Below are 24,591 nucleotides of genomic sequence, written 5' to 3'. Positions count from 1 at the left end.
GAGTTGCAAGACAGCATGCTCTGCCTGCTCCATCTTCGTAGCCGGATGCTTGATTACTACGGCACTTTACCTCTGGCGATCTTAAGCGTCAAGTATGGATTGTCTTTCCGGTTTCCCTTTTTTACTTGTGTGCAACCTGTCTTTCATTGCCTAGATTGTCCCTTCCAGTGGGCTCTGGACTTGTGCCTGTCAAACTTGGCGTCACCTGACCCGGATTTTGATGAACTAATGTGTCCCTTAGTGGCTCATGATTTTGATTGTTCTGGTGCTGGGTTGATGGCTTTGGGTGCTGCACAAGGAGTCCTTGGTAACTGGGATATCGGAGAGGCGGCTATTGAATTCCTTGAAAGGAGTTATATCGAGGATGCTGACAGTTGTCCTATTGTGGTGCTGGATGCTCCGATATTTGAAGCACACGTGTGTTCCTTTCCCTTGTTAAATTGGATGGCAGATACTTTTGCGGAACGCTCCAATGATTTCCTCTTGGAAGCTGTTGCAACTTAGGGTGCATATACCTTTATGGATTGACTGATTGACATTGTCAAGCCAGGGTGCATCCAGGGATGTTAATTTTTCATCGAAATTCTTTACTCATTTTTTAAGGACATCGTTTTTTTTTCTTTTTAACAATTTTTTTTCATTCTCGGACTTTACACTTACCTTATATGGACTCATAGTTCATGCCCTTGGTTCCGTTCTATATCACTTGAACTCTGCGTTCTTGATAAGTGTATCCCTATTGGTTCGTGCTCCGATCATGGGGGGGTGTAGGATGGATTAAGCCACGCCCTATTTACAACACTAAGTTAGCATAACCGAGATAATTGTTAGCAAGCCAGCTTGTCGTTTCTGCTGCGCTGCACACGACACTGTTGTTATGTGTTATTCATTTTAGAAATGCTGACTCGACTTTGCATTACAGGATAACAAACTGTTGTTTCACATTCTTAACAGTGAAATGTGCCCTTGGTCTGTACATCATGTAAAGAACGAGTCTGGGTCACTAGAAGGTACAGAGTGTTGTGATTAGATTGATCGTACCACTTTTTAGACATATCATACATGAAGCTGCCAATATCTGAAGGACAAGCGTCTTTAATATTGCAGAACAGTTTGGTTTTGCACACATTCGAACAGAAGAGCTGATGCATGAGAGAGCTAGCTGATCCTTTGATGTGATTCTACTAAGCTGATCTATACGGTATGGGGTCCCCCCTGTTAACCTAAGAGACCTTCCACTAGTCTAATAATAATGTATTAGATTCTAGAGAAAGGAGTGTGGCTGTATACCACTGTCATTATTAGTATGATTGCTCCTTTCATTTTGTATGGTATTGTAACAATGCTTATGGTTCTGATCTGTACCATTTGTCTGCTAGTGTTAGCCAAAGTACTGCATCTTAGGACGGGAGGTTTATAAAATAAACTCTTTAAACTTTACCGTGTCTGTATTATTCTGTTGTGGACTAACAAATAAATACGAACAGGTATTTCGAATTCCCACCACTCCTGAGAAATATCTAAGTCGCTTGTTCTGGTTTGTCTATACATTGGGACCGCCTAGCTAGATCTAGGCTAACGAATGGGATACTAAGCTAGTCGGATAAGGGGTTCTTGGTTCTGAGGGGAGTTTCTGGTACACCACAATTCTCTGAGGTCCTGGTCTCCTGCGCATAGTTCTGTGCATAAGCAGAATCCCTGCAACAGCTGGAGGTACTGCTCTTACAGTGACAACTGTTGGCTGTGGCTGGGATTACTACTGTTACAGTGGCTGAGAGTACTGCTGTTACAGTGACACCTACTGGCTGTGGCTGAGGAACTGGTGTTACATTGATACCTGCTGCCTGTGGTTGGGAGTACTTCTCTTACAGTGACAGCTGCTGGCTGTGGCTGGGGGTACTTCTCTTACAGTGACAGCTGCTGGCTGTGGCTGGGGATACTGTCCTAACAGTGACACCTGCTGGCTGTGGCTGGGGGTACTGCTCTTACAGTGACAACCTGTTGCCTGTGACAGGGGGTACTGCTCTTACAGTGACAGCTGCTGGCTGTGGTTGGGGGTACTGCCCGAACAGTGACACCTGCTGCCTGTGACTGGGGGTACTGCTCTTACAGTGACACCTGCTGGTTGTTGCTGAGTGTACTCATCTTACAGTGACACCTGGTGGCTGAAGGTACTGCTCTTACAGTGACACTTACTGGCTGTGACTTGGGGTACTGCTCTTACAGTGACACCTGCTGGCTGTGGCTGAGAGTACTGCTTCACAGTGACACCTGATGGCTGTGGCTGTAAGTACTGCTCTTACAGTGACACCTGATGGCTGTGGCTAGGGGTACTGCTCTTATAGTGACACCTGCTTGCTGGGGGTACTGCTCTTACAGTGACACCTGGTGGCTGTGACTGGGAGCACTGCTGTTACAGTGACACCTGATGGCTGTGGCTGGGGGTACTGCTCTTATAGTGACACCTGCTGGCTGGGGGTACTGCTCTTACAGTGACACATGTTGGCTGTGGCTGGGGTACAGCTCTTACAGTGACAACTACTGGCTGTTGCTGAGAGTACTGCTTTACAGTGACACCTGATTGCTGTGGTTGGAGGTACTTCTCTTACAGAGACACCTGGTGGCTGTGGCTGGGGGTCCTGCTCTTACAGTGACACCTGCTGGCTGGGGGTACTGCTCTTACAGTGACACCTGCTGGCTGTGACTGGGGGCACTGCTGTTATAGTGACACCTGTTGGCTCTGGCTGGGGGTACTGCCGTTACAGTGACACCTGCTGTCTGGCTGTGGGTCCTGCACTTACAGTGGCACGTGTTGGCTTTGACGGGGGTGCTGCTGTTACAGTGACACCTGCTGGCTGGGGGTACTGCTGTTACAGTGGCTGGGAGTGATATTGTTACAGTGACACCTGATGGCTGTGGCTGGAGGTACTGCTCTTACAGTGACAACTGTTGGCTGTGGCTGGGATTACTACTGTTACAGTGGCTGAGAGTACTGCTGTTACAGTGACACCTACTGGCTGTGGCTGAGGAACTGGTGTTACATTGACACCTGCTGCCTGTGGTTGGGAGTACTTCTCTTACAGTGACAGCTGCTGGCTGTGGCTGGGGGTACTTCTCTTACAGTGACAGCTACTGGCTGTGGCTGGGGATACTGCCCTAACAGGGACACCTGCTGGCTGTGGCTGGGGGTACTGCTCTTACAGTGACACCTGTTGCCTGTGACAGGGAGTACTGCTCTTACAGTGACAGCTGCTGGCTGTGGCTGGGGGTACTTCTCTTACAGTGACAGCTTGTAACGCCCTGAACGTCTCGGGATCGTTTAACAGACACGATAATGAGGACGCAACCACTTGTGAAGGGTTAGTTATTTTAATGAAGGCAAAAATAATACAAAGAACAAACAACAGTTATAGTCACTGGAATCCTCCAGGCTAAGTACGTTACCAGCCCACCGCACGGATGGTCCTAACCGTCCTCTGCATATACGCCGATCCCGGCGTATGCCAACAGAGGGCAGAAATGAAATGGCCGACAATGCCAATCGGTAGGCTGTGAGGGGCACGAAGAGTGTTGGGGAGAATCGAGGAGTCAGGGAAACACCCAGCCGGGGTCTCTACCTGAAGGGAGCAGCCGCTCAACCTCTTCCTCAGACTGCACCGGGACGTGGAGTCACCTCCTGGTGATGCGTCACCGATACCCCAATCAAAAAGCAAGAAGACTGAACCGAGAGCAGCCGCTCGATCGATCCTGTGGACTTCCGAGTCTGTAACGCGGCAAACACCTCCTGGTGTGCGTTACAGCTGGCAGTCCCTGTATCTCTGGTCTGGCTGGGAGTTACGACTCCAACCAGCAAAAGCGCCACTGCGCTTTGACTCAGCCGAGTCAAAAAGCGAAGCTCAATGGTTGACCGGTAGAGCTTCCGGGTCCTTCACAGGTGACGATGGGGCAAGACACGGCCCAGGGAGTAACGACTCGACCTACCTCCGTTCTTGCCTTACTGGAGCACCACTCCGGAACACTGCTCTTCACGAAGCAGGTACGTCGGTGTAAACACAATATCCGACAGCGTTGTACCTCCCGGTTCCTCCCTTTATAGGGCGTGTTTTCCTTGAGTTATGTAACAGCTCTCCTGTTTACATATGGGCGTGTTTTCCTTGAGTTATGTAACAGCTCTCCTGTTTACATAAGGGCGTGTTTTCCTTGAGTTATGTAACAGCTCTCCTGTTTACATAAGGGCGTGTTTTCCTTGAGTTATGTAACAGCTCTCCTGTTTACATAAGGGCGTGTTTTCCTTGAGTTATGTAACAGCTCTCCTGTTTACCTAACCTCTCAACCGCTAAGCATCCTGGGAGATGTAGTCCGTTTTCGCTGGTTACCGTTTTCTTCCCCTCGCATGACAGGAATTCATGACACAGCTGCTGGCTGTGGTTGGGGGTACTGCCCGAACAGTGACACCTGCTGCCTGTGACTGGGGGTACTGCTCTTACAGTGCCTGGTATGTGACGGGTACCCTCAAGGTGATCCTGAGGGATGGCAACATCACTGCTATATTCGCTTCTGCCACAGGCTTCCGTGCCATTTAGATGGAATAACCACCCTTGCTCTGAATTCCAAGACTCCTCAACAGAGATCACACAAATGAACCTGGTTCACCTCCCTTAGAGCCAGGACCCAGCAGAGGCTCATGAAGCTCGGAGAGCATCCATTCTTGGTCCCACCAAAGTCCTGCCCTCCCGCTTCTTGGGTTTAATGTCAGTTTGGTACTGCTCAAGTACTTCACTCACATTACTCTTCGGAAAAGCATGGTGCCTTGGTGCTGCACGCTGGGAGAAGATGTGGTCTACTAGCCGAGCTGCTGATTGTGGATCCTGGGTCTCTGGTCTCTACTACAGGCTTTGGCACCTGACTGCAAGCGGTCATTCTGGACACATTGCATAATCTCCTTGGGCCTAAACATGTGAAATGCAATACAGCAGCATTTGTGTGAAGTGTAAGTATGTAATTCAAGTATGTAAAAGTCCATGGTTGCTGTAGAAAATCTTTTATCGTCTTCAAACCTAGAGCGCCTTATTGCTTTGCCTGTAGGTTTAGTCTATATAAATTGTAATGCATGAATATCTACCAAGAGTAAGCCCAAAGTTTCACATTGACTGTAATCTTCTCCAAGGCGCTGCATCAGTAACTTTGTGGGAGTACATACTTTGTTTAACTCCCAGTTAATGCTTCAGTAGCTCACACTGAGCAGCTGAATATTGAGAGTAGCATCAGAAAACAGGTTCTGTCCAGCCTAGTGTTTTGAAGCCCTGCATTCAGGGTTGCTTTATCTGCCATTATAAGGGCCTTTAGCAGCCACAGCCAGCCACTGACTGTGGGCCTTGTCAGGACTGACTGAGGCCCGCCCTTCCCTACACCTAAGCTCCAGTCTAGCTGACAGAGGTGGACATTGAAGGCGGGCCTTGTTAGGACTGACGTGCTGCCATGTGCTCCCTTCAACTAAATATCAGACTAGCCGACACAGCCAGCCAGTGAAGGCGGACTATACCAGGACTGACGTAATCCCACCCTTCCCTACGCCTAAATGTCAGACTAGCTGACACAGCCAGCCAGTGAAGGCGGGCCATATCAGGACTGACGTAGTCCCACCCTTCCCTACGCCTAAATGTCAGACTAGCCGACACAGCCAGCCAGTGAAGGCGGGCCATATCAGGACTGACGTAGTCCCACCCTTCCCTACGCCTAAATGTCAGTCTAGCCGACACAGCCAGCCAGTGAAGGGTCCTCAAGTTGCCAGGAATGACGTGGTCCCCCACTCGGCCATAGCAGGGCAGTGTCACTGCGTTACCCTGCATCCATCACAAATGGGTGGGAGCATGTAGTGGAGTCCCAATGCTTAACAAAATGCAAGAGTCAATCCTAGAAAGTACCATGGCAGTGGCTAGTGCTGCCTCCTCATGAGTCTGTGCTTTGAATGTGGCTTTTCAATACTTATGAATGGTTTACTCTGCAAAGCTTCAAACTAAAAGGTTGGGAAATATAGGGATTTTGTAAGAAAATTAACTCCCATCTTGTGCTTGGTTTTCAGAATGGTGCATTCATTAGATCCAGCGCCGGGAGACTCCTGAGAGTATCTGTGCACTTTATAAATCTCATATCATCATCATGATTATGTTGAATGATGTATGGGGTATCCTAATTTTTGTGGGTACACTTAATGATTATAGTCAAAATTACTGGCTTTGTTCTTCTCCTTGTAGAGAGAATGTTGAAAAGAAAGGAGGGGAAAACAAGACCTGGAGGGTGGAAAGGTCAGCTGTTGCTCTCAGGCACTGAGCAAGTGTGAGCTGCCTGGCAAAGCTTCTCTGTGCCTAGCCACAAAGGACATGGTGGTCCAAAACAGGAGAGAGAATTGATCGCTTGAAGCCTGGCTTGAGCTAACACTTCTGTACTATGTGGCAAGGGCACTGCGGGTAATCTGGTTCCACAAGTTGAGAGTGATTTGTAGACATTACCATGAGTCTGCTTGTTATCCAATGGAAGGCTGTTGGGGAGCATGAAAAACTCATCTTTGATAATCTCTACATACTATGTTTTTAAAGGGGTAGTGTATTCCTCCTCAATCTCTGCTTGCAGGTACCTGTAGGTGGTAATAGCCGAAGATACTGAAGCACTCATTGAGACAGGTTGTAAGTACCACACAGCAACTGTGTGTTGGAGCATCATGCTGTTGTGATCCAAGAACTATTTAGAGGATGGAGATCCCCCCTCACAAGCTACATTCATTTCTGAATCATGCATTGCTGGGCTTAGCCTCCTCCTGGCTTTAGCATCCAGTGTGTGTATGTGTGGGATATTTGTACAGCTCAAACCTAGCCAAGGGCAGCGGAGCGCTGTGCAGAGACAAGTCAGAGAGCCGGATGCAGTCATCTTTGAGAGAGGTATTTGTACAGCTCAAACCCAGCCAAGGGCAGCGGAGCGCTGTGCAGAGACAAGACAGAGGAACAGAGCTTGATGCAGTAATCTTTGAGAGAGGTATTTGTACAGCTCAAACCTAGCCAAGGGCAGCAGAGCGCTGTGCAGAGACAAGTCAGAGAGCCGGATGCAGTTATCTTTGAGAGAGGTATTTGTACAGCTCAAACCTAGCCAAGGGCAGCGGAGCGCTGTGCAGAGACAAGACAGAGGAACAGAGCCAGATACAATCATCTTTGAGAGAGTTATTTGTACAGCTCAAACCTAGCCAAGGGCAGCGGAGCGCTGTGCAGAGACAAGACAGAGAGCCAGATGCAGTCATCTTTGAGAGAGGTATTTGTACAGCTCAAACCTAGCCAAGAGCAGCGGAGCGCTGTGCAGAGACAAGACACAGGCACAGAGCTGGATGCAGTCATCTTTGACAGTGGTATGTGTACAGCTCAAAGCTAGCCAAGGGCAGTGGAGCGCTGTTCAGAGACAAGACACAGGCACAGAGCCGGATGCAGTCATCTTTGACAGTGGTATGTGTACAGCTCAAAGCTAGCCAAGGGCAGTGGAGCGCTGTGCAGAGACAAGACACAGGAACAGAGCCAGATGCAGTCATCTTTGAGAGAGGTATTTGTACAGCTCAAAGCTAGCCAAGGGCAGCGGAGCGCTGTGCAGAGACAAGACAGAGAGCCGGATGCAGTCATCTTTGAGAGAGGTATTTGTACAGCTCAAACCTAGCCAAGAGCAGCGGAGCGCTGTGCAGAGAAAAGACACAGGCACAGAGCTGGATGCAGTCATCCTTGAGAGAGATATTTGTACAGCTCAAAGCTAGCCAAGGGCAGTGGAGCGCTGTGCAGAGACAAGAGACAGGCACAGAGCTGGATGCAGTCATCCTTGAGAGAGGTATTTGTACAGCTCAAAGCTAGCCAAGGGCAGTGGAGCGCTGTGCAGAGACAAGACACAGGCACAGAGCTGGATGCAGTCATCCTTGAGAGAGGTATTTGTACAACTCAAAGCTAGCCAAGGGCAGCGGAGCGCTGTGCAGAGACAAGACACAGGCACAGAGCCGGATGCAGTCATCCTTGAGAGAGGTATTTGTACAGCTCAAAGCTATTCAAGGGCAGCGGAGCGTTGTGCAGAGACAAGACACAGGCACAGAGCCGGATGCAGTCATCCTTGAGAGAGGTATTTGTACAGCTCAAACCTAGCCAAGGGCAGTGGAGCGCTGTGCAGAGACAAGACACACGCACAGAGCTGGATGCAGTCATCCTTGAGAGAGGTATTTGTACAGCTCAAACCTAGCCAAGGGCAGTGGAGCGCTGTGCAGAGACAAGACAGAGGAACAGAGCCAGATGCAGTCATCCTTGAGAGAGGTATTTGTACAGCTCAAATCTAGCCAAGGGCAGCGGAGAGCTGTGCAGAGACAAGACACAGGCACAGAGCTGGATGCAGTCATCCTTGAGAAAGGTATTTGTACAGCTCAAAGCTATTCAAGGGCAGCAGAGCGTTGTGCAGAGACAAGACACAGGCACAGAGCCGGATGCAGTCATCCTTGAGAGAGGTATTTGTACAGCTCAAAGCTAGCCAAGGGCAGTGGAGTGCTGTGCAGTGACAAGACACAGGAACAGAGCCAGATGCAGTCATCTTTGAGAGAGGTATTTGTACAGCTCAAAGCTAGCCAAGGGCAGCGGAGCGCTGTGCAGAGACAAGACCCAAGGGCAGCGGAGCGCTGTGCAGAGACAAGACAGAGAGCCGGATGCAGTCATCTTTGAGAGAGGTATTTGTACAGCTCAAACCTAGCCAAGGGCAGCGGAGCGCTGTGCAGAGACAAGACACAGGCACAGAGCTGGATGCAGTCATCCTTGAGAGAGGTATTTGTACAGCTCAAAGCTAGCCAAGGGCAGTGGAGCGCTGTGCAGAGACAAGACACAGGCACAGAGCTGGATGCAGTCATCCTTGAGAGAGGTATTTGTACAGCTCAAAGCTAGCCAAGGGCAGTGGAGCGCTGTGCAGAGACAAGATACAGGCACAGAGCTGGATGCAGTCATCCTTGAGAGAGGTATTTGTACAGCTCAAATCTAGCCAAGGGCAGTGGAGCGCTGTGCAGAGACAAGACACAGGCACAGAGCTGGATGCAGTCATCCTTGAGAGAGGTATTTGTACAGCTCAAAGCTAGCCAAGGGCAGTGGAGCGCTGTGCAGAGACAAGACACAGGCACAGAGCTGGATGCAGTCATCCTTGAGAGAGGTATTTGTACAGCTCAAAGCTATTCAAGGGCAGCGGAGCGTTGTGCAGAGACAAGACACAGGCACAGAGCCGGATGCAGTCATCCTTGAGAGAGGTATTTGTACAGCTCAAACCTAGCCAAGGGCAGTGGAGCGCTGTGCAGAGACAAGACACAGGCACAGAGCTGGATGCAGTCATCCTTGAGAGAGGTATTTGTACAGCTCAAACCTAGCCAAGGGCAGTGGAGTGCTGTGCAGAGACAAGACAGAGGAACAGAGCCAGATGCAGTCATCCTTGAGAGAGGTATTTGTACAGCTCAAATCTAGCCAAGGGCAGTGGAGCGCTGTGCAGAGACAAGACACAGGCACAGAGCTGGATGCAGTCATCCTTGAGAGAGGTATTTGTACAGCTCAAAGCTATTCAAGGGCAGCGGAGTGTTGTGCAGAGACAAGACACAGGCACAGAGCCGGATGCAGTCATCCTTGAGAGAGGTATTTGTACAGCTCAAAGCTAGCCAAGGGCAGTGGAGCGCTGTGCAGAGACAAGACACAGGAACAGAGCCAGATGCAGTCATCTTTGAGAGAGGTATTTGTACAGCTCAAAGCTAGCCAAGGGCAGCAGAGCGCTGTGCAGAGACAAGACCGAGAGCCGGATGCAGTCATCTTTGAGAGAGGTATTTGTACAGCTCAAACCTAGCCAAGGGCAGCGGAGCGCTGTGCAGAGACAAGACACAGGCACAGAGCTGGATGCAGTCATCCTTTAGAGAGGTATTTGTACAGCTCAAAGCTAGCCAAGGGCAGTGGAGCGCTGTGCAGAGACAAGACACAGGCACAGAGCTGGATGCAGTCATCCTTGAGAGAGGTATTTGTACAGCTCAAAGCTAGCCAAGGGCAGTGGAGCGCTGTGCAGAGACAAGGCACAGGCACAGAGCTGGATGCAGTCATCCTTGAGAGAGGTATTTGTACAGCTCAAAGCTATTCAAGGGCAGCGGAGCGTTGTGCAGAGACAAGACACAGGCACAGAGCCGGATGCAGTCATCCTTGAGAGAGGTATTTGTACAGCTCAAACCTAGCCAAGGGCAGTGGAGCGCTGTGCAGAGACAAGACACAGGCACAGAGCTGGATGCAGTCATCCTTGAGAGAGGTATTTGTACAGCTCAAACCTAGCCAAGGGCAGTGGAGCGCTGTGCAGAGACAAGACAGAGGAACAGAGCCAGATGCAGTCATCCTTGAGAGAGGTATTTGTACAGCTCAAACCTAGCCAAGGGCAGCGGAGCGCTGTGCAGAGACAAGACAGAGGAACAGAGCTTGATGCAGTAATCATTGAGAGAGGTATTTGTACAGCTCAAACCTAGCCAAGGGCAGCGGAGCGCTGTGCAGAGACAAGTCAGAGAGCCGGATGCAGTCATCTTTGAGAGAGGTATTTGTACAGCTCAAACCTAGCCAAGGGCAGCGGAGCGCTGTGCAGAGACAAGACAGAGGAACAGAGCTTGATGCAGTAATCTTTGAGAGAGGTATTTGTGCAGCTCAAACCTAGCCCAGGGCAGCGGAGCGCTGTGCAGAGACAAGTCAGAGAGCCGGATGCAGTCATCTTTGAGAGAGGTATTTGTACAGCTCAAACCTAGCCAAGGGCAGCGGAGCGCAGTGCAGAGACAAGACACAGGCACAGAGCTGGATGCAGTCATCCTTGAGAGAGGTATTTGTACAGCTCAAAGCTAGCCAAGGGCAGTGGAGCGCTGTGCAGAGACAAGACACAGGCACAGAGCTGGATGCAGTCATTCTTGAGAGAGGTATTTGTACAGCTCAAAGCTAGCCAAGGGCAGTGGAGAGCTGTGCAGAGACAAGACACAGGCACAGAGCTGGATGCAGTCATCCTTGAGAGAGGTATTTGTACAGCTCAAATCTAGCCAAGGGCAGTGGAGCGCTGTGCAGACAAGACACAGGCACAGAGCTGGATGCAGTCATCCTTGAGAGAGGTATTTGTACAGCTCAAAGCTAGCCAAGGGCAGTGGAGCGCTGTGCAGAGACAAGACACAGGCACAGAGCTGGATGCAGTCATCCTTGAGAGAGGTATTTGTACAGCTCAAAGCTATTCAAGGGCAGCGGAGCGTTGTGCAGAGACAAGACACAGGCACAGAGCCGGATGCAGTCATCCTTGAGAGAGGTATTTGTACAGCTCAAACCTAGCCAAGGGCAGTGGAGCGCTGTGCAGAGACAAGACACAGGCACAGAGCCGGATGCAGTCATCCTTGAGAGAGGTATTTGTACAGCTCAAACCTAGCCAAGGGCAGTGGAGTGCTGTGCAGAGACAAGACACAGGCACAGAGCTGGATGCAGTCATCCTTGAGAGAGGTATTTGTACAGCTCAAACCTAGCCAGGGGCAGTGGAGCGCTGTGCAGAGACAAGACGGAGAAACAGAGCCAGATGCAGTCATCCTTGAGAGAGGTATTTGTACAGCTAAAAGCTATTCAAGGGCAGCGGAGCGTTGTGCAGAGACAAGACACAGGCACAGAGCCGGATGCAGTCATCCTTGAGAGAGGTATTTGTACAGCTCAAAGCTGCCAAGGGCAGCGGAGCTCTGTCCAGAGACAAGACACAGGCACAGAGCCAGATGCAGTCATCCTTGAGAGAGGTATTTGTACAGCTCAAACCTAGCCAAGGGCAGTGGAGCGCAGTGCAGAGACAAGACACAGGCACAGAACCAGATGCAGTCATCCTTGAGAGAGGTATTTGTACAGCTCAAATCTAGCCAAGGGCAGCGGAGCTCTGTCCAGAGACAAGACACAGGCACAGAGCCAGATGCAGTCATCCTTGAGAGAGGTATTTGTACAGCTCAAAGCTATTCAAGGGCAGCGGAGCGTTGTGCAGATACAAGACACAGGCACAGAGCCGGATGCAGTCATCCTTGAGAGAGGTATTTGTACAGCTCAAAGCTGCCAAGGGCAGCGGAGCTCTGTCCAGAGACAAGACACAGGCACAGAGCCAGATGCAGTCATCCTTGAGAGAGGTGTGCTGCAGAATGTAGCACACATGCAAACAGGAAGTAATGAGGAGAAATAAAGATATTTTGGCACACCAGCTTAGAATAGCCACACCATTGTGACGCGAACCCATGTTTAGTGACAATAGTAAATATAGGTTTGTGTCACAAATACAAGGGTGTATGCACAGGAACACCCATTCCCCACCTATGTAACACATCCCTGAGGCAAGGTAACACAAACCAGCGCTTTGCGCTGCCTGCACTAATATTGTAATACGATCCTACGCAATTCTTCATATTCATGGCCTGGCAAATCCCAACATGGATTTTGCGTAGAGGCTGCACCACAAAAGTGGGACAGCCCGATGCAAAACCTTGGTAAATCTGGGCCTGTGTTTGCAAGTGATTTGAGAAGCAGCTGGTTTGTGGAATGCTTGTGCATCATGATGTAGTAACATTCTTGGCTTTCATCTTCATCTTTTAGGCTGTGGCATTATTGACATTCGTCTTCTAGTTTTACTTCCTTGTGCTGGGGCATTGATGGCTTTTGTCTTCTCCTGGCTTCAGTTTCTTGCACTGGGGCAATGCTGGCTTTCATCTTCTCCTGGCTTCAATCTTCTTTAGGTTGTGGCATTGGTGGCTTCTATTGTTTGTGGATAGTTGGAACTAATTGTCCCTTTTTCCTCCTCTAGCACCTAGATACCTTCATGTCTCTCTGCGTTACAACCCCGCTGTTCTTCGACAGGGCCTTACACCTAAAAGCGTTTGTCTTCATGCTCACTGGAAGGGAGCTGGCAGCGGCACAGGTTGTCCAGAAGGCTTTGGAGTCATGTAGGAAGCATGAGAACAAACAAGAAGAAACCTGGATAAAGCTGAATAATGTAAGTTGCTGGCTTAAGGATGGCGTTTCCAGTTCATAAGTGGCTTCAAAGATCCACTTCCCCAAGAAGTAGGAAATAAGAGGTCGCATTTTGTTCATTCAGGGCTCATTTTCAAAGTTACAAATTATTACAATTGTACACACAGAACAGTCGGTATTACAATTCTGAGTTACTTATTATAGAAGAACTACAAGGATAATGTAGTTTGGCACTATATTCCAATTCCACAACCCATCAAAGTTGTCACAATTTGGTAGCCACAGCTTGCAGGAATGGGTAGATAGCCTAGAGCACTGGTTCTCAATCTCTGGTCCGGGGATATAACAACTTGTGAAACGTTCTGGATGTTGCTCCTGCTGCAGTCAGATGGGTCGAGGGCCCCAGAGCTGAAGGTTCTTCTGTGAGGTGGCCTAGAGAGGGAAGCACTACTGGACCACTGGATGATGCATATGGTGAGGTGAGCTAAATGATGTGCTGTCAATTGAGATGTCCTGAGGCAAGGCAGTCTGATTGAGAATATTTGAAATGTGCAGCTCCCAAGAGGACTAGACATTGTTAGCATCTCCAGGCTATGTTAAGGTCAAAGACTGGGTATGTGCTTAAGAGCCTGGGGGTTCCTGAAAGAAGTGTGCAGGATCCCTGTATCAGCTGAGCGCATGGTTAGCATGACACTGAGCTTAGAAGACTACTGAAAGGAGCCTGCCATTGTTACCCCCAATGTGGCTGAGGTAACTGGTAGTCACCAATGGGTGGCTGGGTGGAAGCAAAAGTTTCCACCGGCAGGCTCTCGGACAACTGACAGAGGAACACATTCTGGTGGGTACCTGAAGTTTTTTTAGTCACAGTCTCCACATATTAACCTTACATGTCAACCTTACTGGGATTCCGTGGGGACTGTCTGCCTCATCCAGCAGATGCGGCTCCCTGCCCTTGGTGAGCTGATTCCACTTTTGGACGATGCTCCCTGAAGTTGTGTGTATTGCTCCCTGAAGCAACAGCAGCTGGCTTGTTGCCATGGGCAAGGTTAATGTGACTGTAGGAAAGTAGGATCTTTTTGGCATAGATACACCCACCTTTTGCGTTGGTGTCAGTGTGTTTTGACTACAGTTCACTGGGATCCTTCTAACCAGGACCCTAGTGCAGTGCTCTCTCCTCTAAATTCCACGGTAAGTACTTAGTACACCCCACAATTGGCATACTGAGGTATCATTGTAAGTCCCTAGTATATGGTACTGAGGTACCCAGGGCATTGGCACACCAGAGGTCTTCCATTGGCTGCAGCATGTATTAAGCCACCCATGGGAACCCATGCAAACTATGTCTGCAGAGCTGCCATTGCATTCTGCATGAAATGGTGCTTGCACCTTTCACTTCAGATATATTCCTTTCCTCATATCCCAGTCACTGCACTTTTAACCTATACGTCTCTGGGCTTTGCAAGTGTGGGTCAGCCATTTAAGGTATGTACTGGACACTGGCAAGTCGAGATATCCAACTAAATAATGGCTGCCTGGACCTGATCATGTTTCTTAACAGACATGTTAGAATAATGCAGCTATTCCGATTCCACTGTTAGTTGCATGATACCACGTACTGGGGCTCCTTAGAGGACCTCCAATAACTACCTGTATAGCCTTACAGGGTCTGTCTGCCAGCCCGCGCTGCTGCAGACCCTAGACAGTGTTCTGCCCCCCTGCTGATGAGCTCAATTCGGGCAGGGGGAACTGACAAAGGACTTCCTGTGAAGGAGAGGTGTGACTACCTCTACTTTAGAATTTGGTGAGGTGGGGGCACTTCCGAGCGCCACCAGATGGCATTAAAGGGCATATTTGGTGCCCACCTTGCATAAACCAGTTTTGTCCAGTTCAGGAGCACTTGGCTCCTGCTCTGGTGCAAAACTGCACACAGGACAAGGGAGTGTCCTGTTCAGCTCCTCCCTAGGAAGTGCCCGGAGCTTCACCAGTTAGCCACATGATTCTGCCATGTTGAATCATGGGAGCATCTCACTGACTAGGCCAGCTGAGTAGCATTCCTGACATCCTGATAAGTGGGTCAGCACAGAAGAGGCCCTTTCCCTTTTTGGGTTACTTAAGGGCCCCCCTGAGGGTGGGTCCTCAGATTCATCTGGAAAACAACTTCAAGAGGCGACTGTCATCTGAAGACTGTTTAAAGACTCTTTTGCTAGTGGACACTGGAACTCTGCTGTTTCTTCGAGCCAGGAATAATGTCAAGACTACTTCCGGTGGGAAGATTCTTGCTGCATCTTTGTCTCTGTGCTTCTTCAAGTTCTGCAAATCCGAGGCCATGTATCCTCCAATTCTTCAAGGACTCTGCCTGCCTCCAAGCAGGAAGGAATCTCCCTTGAAGATAAGGAGTCACTTCTCTGCATCTGCAGGCACCTCTTCGTCGACGACTAGTTTGCTGATCCTGTTGGCCCTCAGACATTGCCCAGCTCTGCAACACTGTAACTCAGCTCTGCAGGTTGGTTCTCAAGAAGCCTGACCAATCTTCCATGCAACTTGGGTGACTGTAATCCCTCTCCAGCCGACGTGAACCGCCTCTCTGTGCACCGCGTCTGTTTGCCGTTGCCAAGGCTTGTTGGCTATATTCATAAAAGATCTTCAAGCTTCGGTAGCTCCAGCCTCAAGCATTGTACAGCTTCAAAAATGATGTCCTGCCTGCATTCTCTGCATTGTGGACCTTCATCTCCTGTGTGCTGCTGAGGCTTTCCTGTGACTCCCTGTGCCTGCAGCCGGAGGGTCTTCGAGTGGGTTCCATCAATTCCCGCTGGCTCTTCTGCATGCTGAGGGCTGGCTCTGACTTACCCTTGATGGATAGTCCCACAGACCTTGCTGGTCAGCTACAAAAAGTCACGATGCTCACTCGAGCTCAGTTCCTGTCTGCCCTAAACCCAGGAGACTGGATAATAGCGTTGGACTTTCAGGACACCTATTTCCACATTCCCGTCCTGCCTCCCATCGATGCTTCCTATGGTTTGTAGTAGGTCACAAGCATTTTTAGTTCACTGTGCTCCCTTTTGGCCCTAGCAGCACCTCTCTTATGTTCACCAAAGTGATGGTGGTGGTTGCATCTCATCTGCGAAGATCAGGGATGCCAGTCTTACTCTATCTACAACTGTCTGCTGAAACCAGGCTCACCCCAGGCTGTCGTCTCCCACCTCCAAACTACAGCAAATCTTCAGCATTCGCTAGGGTTTACTATCAACGTGTCAAAGTCACACCCGACTCCGTCTCAGATGCTCCCTTTCATTGAAGCCGTTATGGATACAGTGCAATTTCAGGCTTATGCTCTCAAATGGCGAGTTCAGGATATTCAGGCTATGATACCAATGTTTCAGCCTCTATCCTGGATTTTGGTGAAAATTACTCTGAGGCTGCGGGGGCTCATGGCCTCTTGCATTCTGCTAGTGATGCTTTTTTTTTGCACTTTTATATAGCTCAAACTTGACCTGAAGGTATCAGAGCGCTTTACATGAGCACAAGTGGCATTAGAGATGGACACATTTATTTTAGGCACAGGGAGATTAAGTGATTTGCAGTTCCCCAGTTTCAAAGCTGGCTGCTCTACCTGTTAAGCCACATGCTAGATGGCTTATGCAGGCTCTACAGTGGGACCAGAAGTTCTAGTGGGCGCACCATCAGAGGAATCTCTCTGTCATTGTCCAGATCTCGGAGAGAACTGTCCAAAACCTGTAGTGCTGGCTGAAGAATTGCAATTAGGTCAGAGGCAGACCCCCCCTCTCCCTTCCCCAACCAGATCTCACAGTAGTGACAGATGCAGCACTTCTGGGATGGGGCGGCCATCTGGGAGAGGTGGAGATCAGAGGACGCTGGTCTCCTGCGGAATCCAGACTCCACATCAGCATGCTGGAGCTCCACCGGCGTAGCTAGGGGGGGGCGGTGGGGGCGGTCTGCCCCAGGCGGCACTATTTTCGGGGCGGCAGCCAGACGGCACTAATGGCCCATGGCGGCGGCCCTTTATAATTTATTTGCGGACAGTGACACGGTGTTCCCAAATAAGTTATAAAGGCCGCCGTCATAGGCCATCAGTACTGCGCGGCCGGTGGCCGCCACGTATGTGGGTCCCAGAGCCATCAATCTAGTAGCGCGCGAAAGCGCTACCAATGATGGCTCTGGGAATCATTTTTGGCCAGCCCCACCCCTGCGCTGAAAGCGTAGCAGTGACGTGCGCCACCACCACATGCTCTCGAGTCTGGAGAGTACAGGAAGATTTGCCACAGAGATACCTAAATAAAGTCATTAAAAGTGTGTTTTAAGCACATTGGAACCAGTGCGTTTTTTGTTCGTGCAGTGCAGAGCACCTGTCATTAGTCGTCGATGGGTGGTCACTGGTCTGTGGTGTATGATTATCGAGGCCGGCTTGATGATGTCAAGGATGTGACGGCGGCAGACGACGGGGCGTGTATTCAAGCGACGAGGCATGGTTGACACTGAGTGAGTTTATTTACAATAAAATAAACGCTTTGTGCTGGTAATGACCATGTCCCAAATGACGTTCCGCTGGTTTGATCCGGCTTTATTGAAAAACATTTGCATTTGTTGGTGTTGTGGGGGCCTTTGTTACACCAGTGGCTCGGCCAGATTTTATTAATGACTTACATTTTGCCTTTTCTCAATTTGCTTAATGGCAGGTATTGTCTTGAAATTGAAGCATGCCTCATTTATCAGGACCTGCCCACAGAGAGGGCTTCAGAGCAGTGTCGGGGGATTGGGGAGGGGGATTATTGGGCGCTGTGTTTAGAAATAACTCATGGGTGTTAAAGCACCTGCTGCAGAGCTTCGTGTGTGTGTCTGAGCGTTCTCAGGCAACAAACATGTAAAGATAATTCAGGTGGTTAATGTACCTGCTGTGGCAGGTTTGACTCATCATAGCGCAGAGAGTTATTATGCCTGTTGCAAAGAACATGTAGCATACGGATCACAGAGCTATGTTTCATGTAGATAGCTCAGTGGAACCGGATCCGAAATACCCAGCACCCTAGGGTTTGGGGACCCCGTGATGGTTGCAGGGCCCTTCCCTTTAGGTGGCTACCCCGTCCTTAGAAACGTGGGTTACTGTGTTGAGTCTCAGCCTGGAAACAGTGTCGGGTCATGAGACACACCTGGGATGTGTTGATCTGATCTGGAGTCCATAACTGTTCCTGAAGTCCCAGGTAGCAGGCGTCCTGCCTACTTGTAGAAGTGAGCTCCAGATAATGTGTGAGCCTATGCAGAAGGGTTGTGTCTGGAGGCCTCGTGTGGGACACTGTCTGTCTGCTGAGGAGCCCCCCACCACCCTCACCATCGTCCCTACCTGTAGATTCTCCACTTCTAGTGGCGACCAGACAATCATATTTTCCCAACGTCTCCTTGTTTCGAGTCACCGCCTGTGTTTTTACTGCATTATTGGGTTTGCCTTTAATAAGAGCACATGGGTCATGGCTGGACCGACGCTCTCCTTTCTGAGACCAGGGTGCGATGGCTTAGAAGAGCACTGCAGGCTACTCGTAGAGCTTTTGATCAGAATTCACGAGAATTTGGCCAGTTGTTTAATTGTCATGATGTGTTGATTTAGTGGTCACAATCTTCCATTTCTTCAAGTCAATTAAGAATCGGTGAGTGACACGGTGGATCAGTTATGGGTTGGATGGTTATGTAGATTCGAGGTGGAAACTAATGCGGAATATTTATATTTACTCAGGTGATAACGGTGGATATTTACATGCTCCGTTTTGGGACTATAACCGTCAGTGCAGGTGGGCAGTAGTCACTGGTTGTCATATTAGAGATGTGATAGACTTGTTAAAATCATATGGTGACCTTTCACATTCTCCGTACAGGAGTGACCTAGGACGTACCGCTTTTCTGGACTGTTATTTTATGGATTTTGGTCGGGACCCTACGGGAGTGGGATATTACACGTTGGATGACAGGGAGTGCACTTCACTGCTGCTTAGTTTTAAGGTCACACTTCACAGGGTTTAAATGATGGGGCAATTTGAAAAATATATTATCTTGCCCCACAAGTATGATGGACAATTCAACTGCGCAGTATGTCGTATGCTAACGTTAACTTTGCATGTATATTATTGGAAACATTACGTTTGGATAATGATGTGATGTGTTGGACTACTGTGGGATACTGAAGCATCGTCTGAAACAAGTCAATCAAACGGGTTTTGTGAGAAAATGCGCATGGGTTTCCACTGACATGTCACAAATGGTATTGGAATATGTTAACAATACACCTATGTCACCAGAAAATGGGTGTGGGACTGATTTGGAATGACATGTAGCATTACAATTGGAATTGTTTTCTGTTTTTTAGCCCTGACAAAGTCGTAGGGTTACACCCTTTGACGACCAAACACGTGTTGGCTAAGGCTTAAAAGAAGAGGCCAGTGGGCCGAAAACAATAAAACCACAGAAATAATACTGTTGTTGATTACATACTGTACTATCATTTAAATTGTTTGCGTGTGCTTAAGGTTGTAAGATCATAGTTCTCTTGAGAGTACTCATGAAACGTTCTAAAAGCCCATTGGCCTGTGGCCAAAGAGGTGTTCTCTTCTGATGCTTCACATTAAAATGCTGAGAAAATCCATCCTAACAGTACTTTGTATACACGGTGGCATTATGCGGCCCTTGCAGGCCACTCATTTACAGCACACTGATCCCTGGAACTGGAACATGACCTGAACAGCTGGAAATACATGCCTCTCTTGCCTGAAATGACCCATGTGCCTGCATAAAGACAATGCTAGCACATATAGTCCTCTCAGTGGGGACTCCCTCTGCTTGCACCGAGTATGAATTTTAAGCTCCCATACCATAAGTGGCATGGTATAGTAAAAAAGTGCTTTTGTAAATAATTCCATATCCAATAACAAGTTGTGATCAGAAGTGCTAATAAAACCCCTCTAGGGCAGTAGTATCATCCAAATGAGATTGCGCTTCTCAGTGGGTTGGGCGCTGGGTCGCCCTCCTCGAACATACCTAATGTCAAGACGACATCCCCACCCTTGTTGTGAGCATACAAACAGAGTACAAGCACACAGGCCAGACGCCCACGCCTCCCTCCTACAAAAAATAATGTAGATCACCTAACACCCCTACAGGAGGGCAAGAAAACCAGAAAACATTCAGAGGTCACGATAACCCCATAACATGTACCCAGCGTACTTCTTCCCTGGCAGTGGTTGACTAGAAGCACTTCCAAATGAAAGCATACTGTTACCCCTCCTGGTCTGAGAAAAGCGAATAAGAACAGGGACATCTTAAGGATTTTGGGGGCCTGGGGCCGAACGTATTTTGGAGCCCCTGTTGAGAACATCTTTGAATTTATGACCCAGTCTCAGCTATTTCATGCCCTCTTTGCACAGGCACACTTGTCAATATTCTAAAGCTCTTACATTGTATATTCAGGTATAGTGAGGTTAGTGTTGGGCACGCAGCACCTCCGCTCCGACCTTTGCTTTCACCTGCAGAGGAGCAGAGAGTGGTGTCGTAACTTAAACACTGCCAATTCGACCCCCCTGTTCGCCGTCCTTTTCCCCCAGCACCCCCCTCCCCCCGCTACCTGCCATGGGCGGCAATCTGAGGGATAGCCCCGGGCGGCAGAAGCTCTAGCTACGCCACTGTGGAGCTCCAAATGATCCGATCAGCTTTGAAACCCTTCCTACCTTCCATCAGAGGAAGGCTAGTCCAGGTGTTCACAGACAATACCACTGGCAAGTGGAACTGCAGCAAACAGGGCAGAGTGGGCTCATGGACTCTTTGTTAAGAGGCCCTATATTTCTGGACATGGCTGGACCAGCAGGGCATTTCCCCGGTGGTTCAACACCTGGCAGGTTCTCTGAACACCAGGGCATACGAACTCAGCTGTCAATGTCTAGCGGATCACGAATGGCTGCTCCATCCGGAGGTTGCACAAGGCCTCTTTCAGCAGTGGGGGAGCCTTGGTTAGATCTGGTTGCCTCCGCAGAGAATGTGCAATGTCAACAGTTTCGCACACCGGAGTTTCCAAGGCGACTGTCGCTCAGAGACACTTTTTGTCTCAAGTGGAGCTCTGGCCTCCTGTATGCTTTTACGCCCATACCACTCCTGCCCAGAGTTCTCAAGAAGATCAGGAACAACCAAGCCAAAGTCTCCTTGTGGCTCCGGGCTGGGGCACGGAGAGTCTGGTATCCTGAACTTCTACAGACAAGCATTGATTGTCCGATCAGGTTGCTCTTTTGGGAGGACCTTCTTTCACAGCAGCAGCAGAGGGTCCTCCACTCGAACCTGTCAACTCTGCACCTTCTTGCATGGAGATTGAGCGGCGACAGTTGATAGCTTTAAACATTCCTCCTGAAGTCTGCAATGTAATTCTGGCAGCCAGGCATCCCTCCATTAAGTCTAATCACAAAAGAATTCACAGACTTCAGTAACATTGATTCATTCGAATTAACTTGGTTATGGTGATTTAAGGTTGTCACTTGTGTTTGTCTCTCGTGTGTATGTTCATTTAAGTTCAAACTTCGTGTCTATGAGATTTTTTAAACTTTTGAAATATTATTGTATTTATGAATTGTGTCTTACATGATCAAAATTGTTTTGAAATAAATGTGCTTTTGTAACATACTGAAAAAAGCTTTATATTTGATTTTTGGGTCCTGATTTGATAGTTCACTGCGGGTATTTGAACAATCCTTGAATGATTGAGTGTGGATTATTGTTGATATTGTGATCCAAGAGAAATTCTTTTTTAATACATTATCTGTATATGGTACCCTGTCTCTTGGATAGTGGGGCCACTCTCTCTTTGTTTATAACAATCTCTTCATTAAGACAGTATACCCCTGCAGATGGAACAAAGTTGCTATATATGGTGCAGAAAAGTCCATTGACCCTCTTTCTGCTTCACTTTCTGATAGTTTGCTTTTTATGTTGTCCCTTGCCCAGCAGGGCTCTGCTCTGTGCACCTTGAAAGGATATCTTTCGGCTTTGTCTGCCTTCCTGAGGCTGCCAGACCAACCCTCCCTATTGAAGTCACCTGTTGTACATAGATTTTTTAAAGGCCTTGTACATATGTTCCTTCCTGCCCTTTTCATTATGCCTCAGTGGGACCTTAACTTGTTTCTCACTTTTCTAATGTGTGCTCCTTTCGAGCCCCTGCCCCTGCAAAAATGCCCCCTTTGGCTGCTCACCATCAAAACAGCCTATTAGTAGCAATTACATCTTCCAGGAGGGTGAGCGAGTTGCAGGTTCTATCGTCAAACCCCCCCATTTCTAGAAATATTCCCTGACAAATGGGTGCTTCGCACTAAGGCCACTTTCTTTCTGAAAGTGGTAACTCAATTTTATGTGGGGCAATCGGTTACCTTGCTCAATTTCTACACTCCTCTGCATCCCTCGATAGAACAGGAGCGACTCCACCACCTAGATCCAATAGGAACTTTGTCGTACCTTGACTGCACAAAAGAGTTCTGGGTGGACGAATAACTCTTTGTTGGGTACGTTGGAGCGAAGAATGGTTGTGCAGTGCAGGAGAGGACTATCTCCCAGTGGGTCGTCCTCTGTATCAAAATTTGCTGTGCCTCGGCCAAAAAGCAGCCTCCCGAAGGCTTATTCCACCAGAGCTAAGGCTGCTACCACTGCTTTGCAACGTAGAATACCAGTCTTGGACATCAATCTGGCAGCAATGTGGGCTTTACTGCACACGTTCACCAGACATTTCTGCCTGGATATTCAAGTTCGCAGGGATGGCCGTTTTGGCCATTGCGTTCTGCAGGATTTCCTAGTCTAACTTTGTCCACAATCCCTTCTCCGGGGATGGCTTTGCTTGGGTATCTATTCAAAGGTAAGGAATCTGCGGCTAGATGTCTCTATCTGGCAGAGACATGCTATAGCAGTTGATTCCTTACCAACCCCCCATCCTCCCTGTGTTGCTGACAAGTTTCTAGGGTCAGGGCTGTTCCCTTTCAGGGCCCTAGTTTCTTTAAAACACACAAATGTCAGTATTCTCCATGGCTCTTTCATTCTGGCGTGGAAAATCATGAAAAGAAACTGACATCAGCGCACCAACGTGGTGCCTTTATAGATTAAACGGACGTCACTTTCAGTGCGGACCACGCCAATGATGCCACCTACAGGTGCGCAGGGATATTGCTCAAAGAAAAATCTTGCCAATCCAGTCTGATGCCTGGACTAGATCATATTTCTACCAGATAAGGCATTACTGAAGGTAAGTAACTTGTCTGACTATACCCGGCAGGTACAGGATCAACAACGGCCCTTCACTGCAGTAAAACAGAAAATTAAGGCAATGCCCTAAATTAACTATATCTAACACCCTCGCTATGTACTGTTTGCACCCTCACATATTATATTACTCACATGACTGCATTGACTATATCCCTGATGACATCTGAAATACTATAATTGATAACAACACTATACATGGTGATGGTTCGAGTGATAGTTACTGTAGGGCACCAGTTATAGTTACTTGAGATAACTATGTCTGGTGAGTTTCAGTGGTTTTGTTTGTTTAAAACAGTATTTTAACTGAAATTTTCACCTAACTATAACATGCCTTAAACCTTACCATGCATTTTTAGGGTTCTTTTTAATGCAAAGTAAAATATTATTATCATACCTAACTACAACGTCACTTTTACCTTTGTTTTTTTCCTCAAACTTCTTTTTTATTAGATTTATGTACAATACAAGGAGTAGCAGACATGTTAGAACTCACCTCTTAAATTTTTAATAACACGCCATAATATAACACAGTTTGTAACAGACAATTGAGATCTTGCGTATACTTTCCCAGTGCATTGTTAGATTTCTTTCTCCATACAGCATGGTAAACGTTAGGCTCCCTCCTGGATTCAACTTAGATCCCCGCCCCCTCCCCTTCTCTTCAACTGTCTAGTAAACAATAAAGAACAGGCGTATAAAGGAAAAGGAAAAACTTAACAACTATGGTGACATGGGTGTATTTTCTACATTTTAAAATTGCTGAGGACTAGAGTAGTGTACTTGTTGAAAAGCCCAGCTCTGAGGTTACGTGAGGCACAGGCTACTAGCGGGAGGCCCTCGAAGAGATAGGTTACCAAAGGTCCCCGAGAGTATTCAACATTTTTGAAATGATCTCTAATGATCTCGTCCATCCTTTCCATTGCCAGGGCTTGCCATGATCCTGCATGCCACTGGGCCAGTGCTGAAGCTTCTCTCTTTTCCCATGCTGCTGCTATCACTAGTTTTGCCGCTCCCAAGCACAGCCACATTATTGCCCTTTCACTTTTAGTTTGGTGCTTCAGGCAATCATCATGTATACCAAATAGAGTGAACTCGAGGGCTTCTGAGATTGGTTGCTGACTACCACTTTGATTTGCACCAAGATTTCCGCCAAGAATGGCCGAATTGTAGTGCAGTCCCACCAAATGTGACGGAAGTTCCCAAAAAGGCCACCGCCTCTCCATAGCTCAGAGGTATTAGGAAAATATGTCAATTTGGTGGGGTATGAGTACCAGTCGTAGAG

The 24,591-nt window shown here is 48.5% G+C and overlaps 1 protein-coding gene across 1 annotated transcript in view; it reads left to right on the top strand.

Moving 5' to 3' along the window:
• Window positions 1-24,591, top strand: part of LOC146859437 (adenylate cyclase type 10-like) — a 357,025-nt gene that overhangs the window by 291,392 nt on the left and 41,042 nt on the right. The window contains exon 5 of the mRNA XM_085646984.1: window positions 12,856-13,044. Coding sequence (XP_085503110.1) covers window positions 12,856-13,044 — 189 coding nt within the window. The remainder of the gene's footprint in view (window positions 1-12,855; window positions 13,045-24,591) is intronic.

The sequence above is a fragment of the Triturus cristatus genome, chromosome 3_2, assembly GCF_964204655.1.
Source record: "Triturus cristatus chromosome 3_2, aTriCri1.1, whole genome shotgun sequence".
Lineage (NCBI taxonomy): Eukaryota > Metazoa > Chordata > Amphibia > Caudata > Salamandridae > Triturus > Triturus cristatus.
The sequence above is the reverse complement of the archived record's forward strand: the minus strand, read 5'-3'. Positions and strand labels throughout refer to the sequence as shown.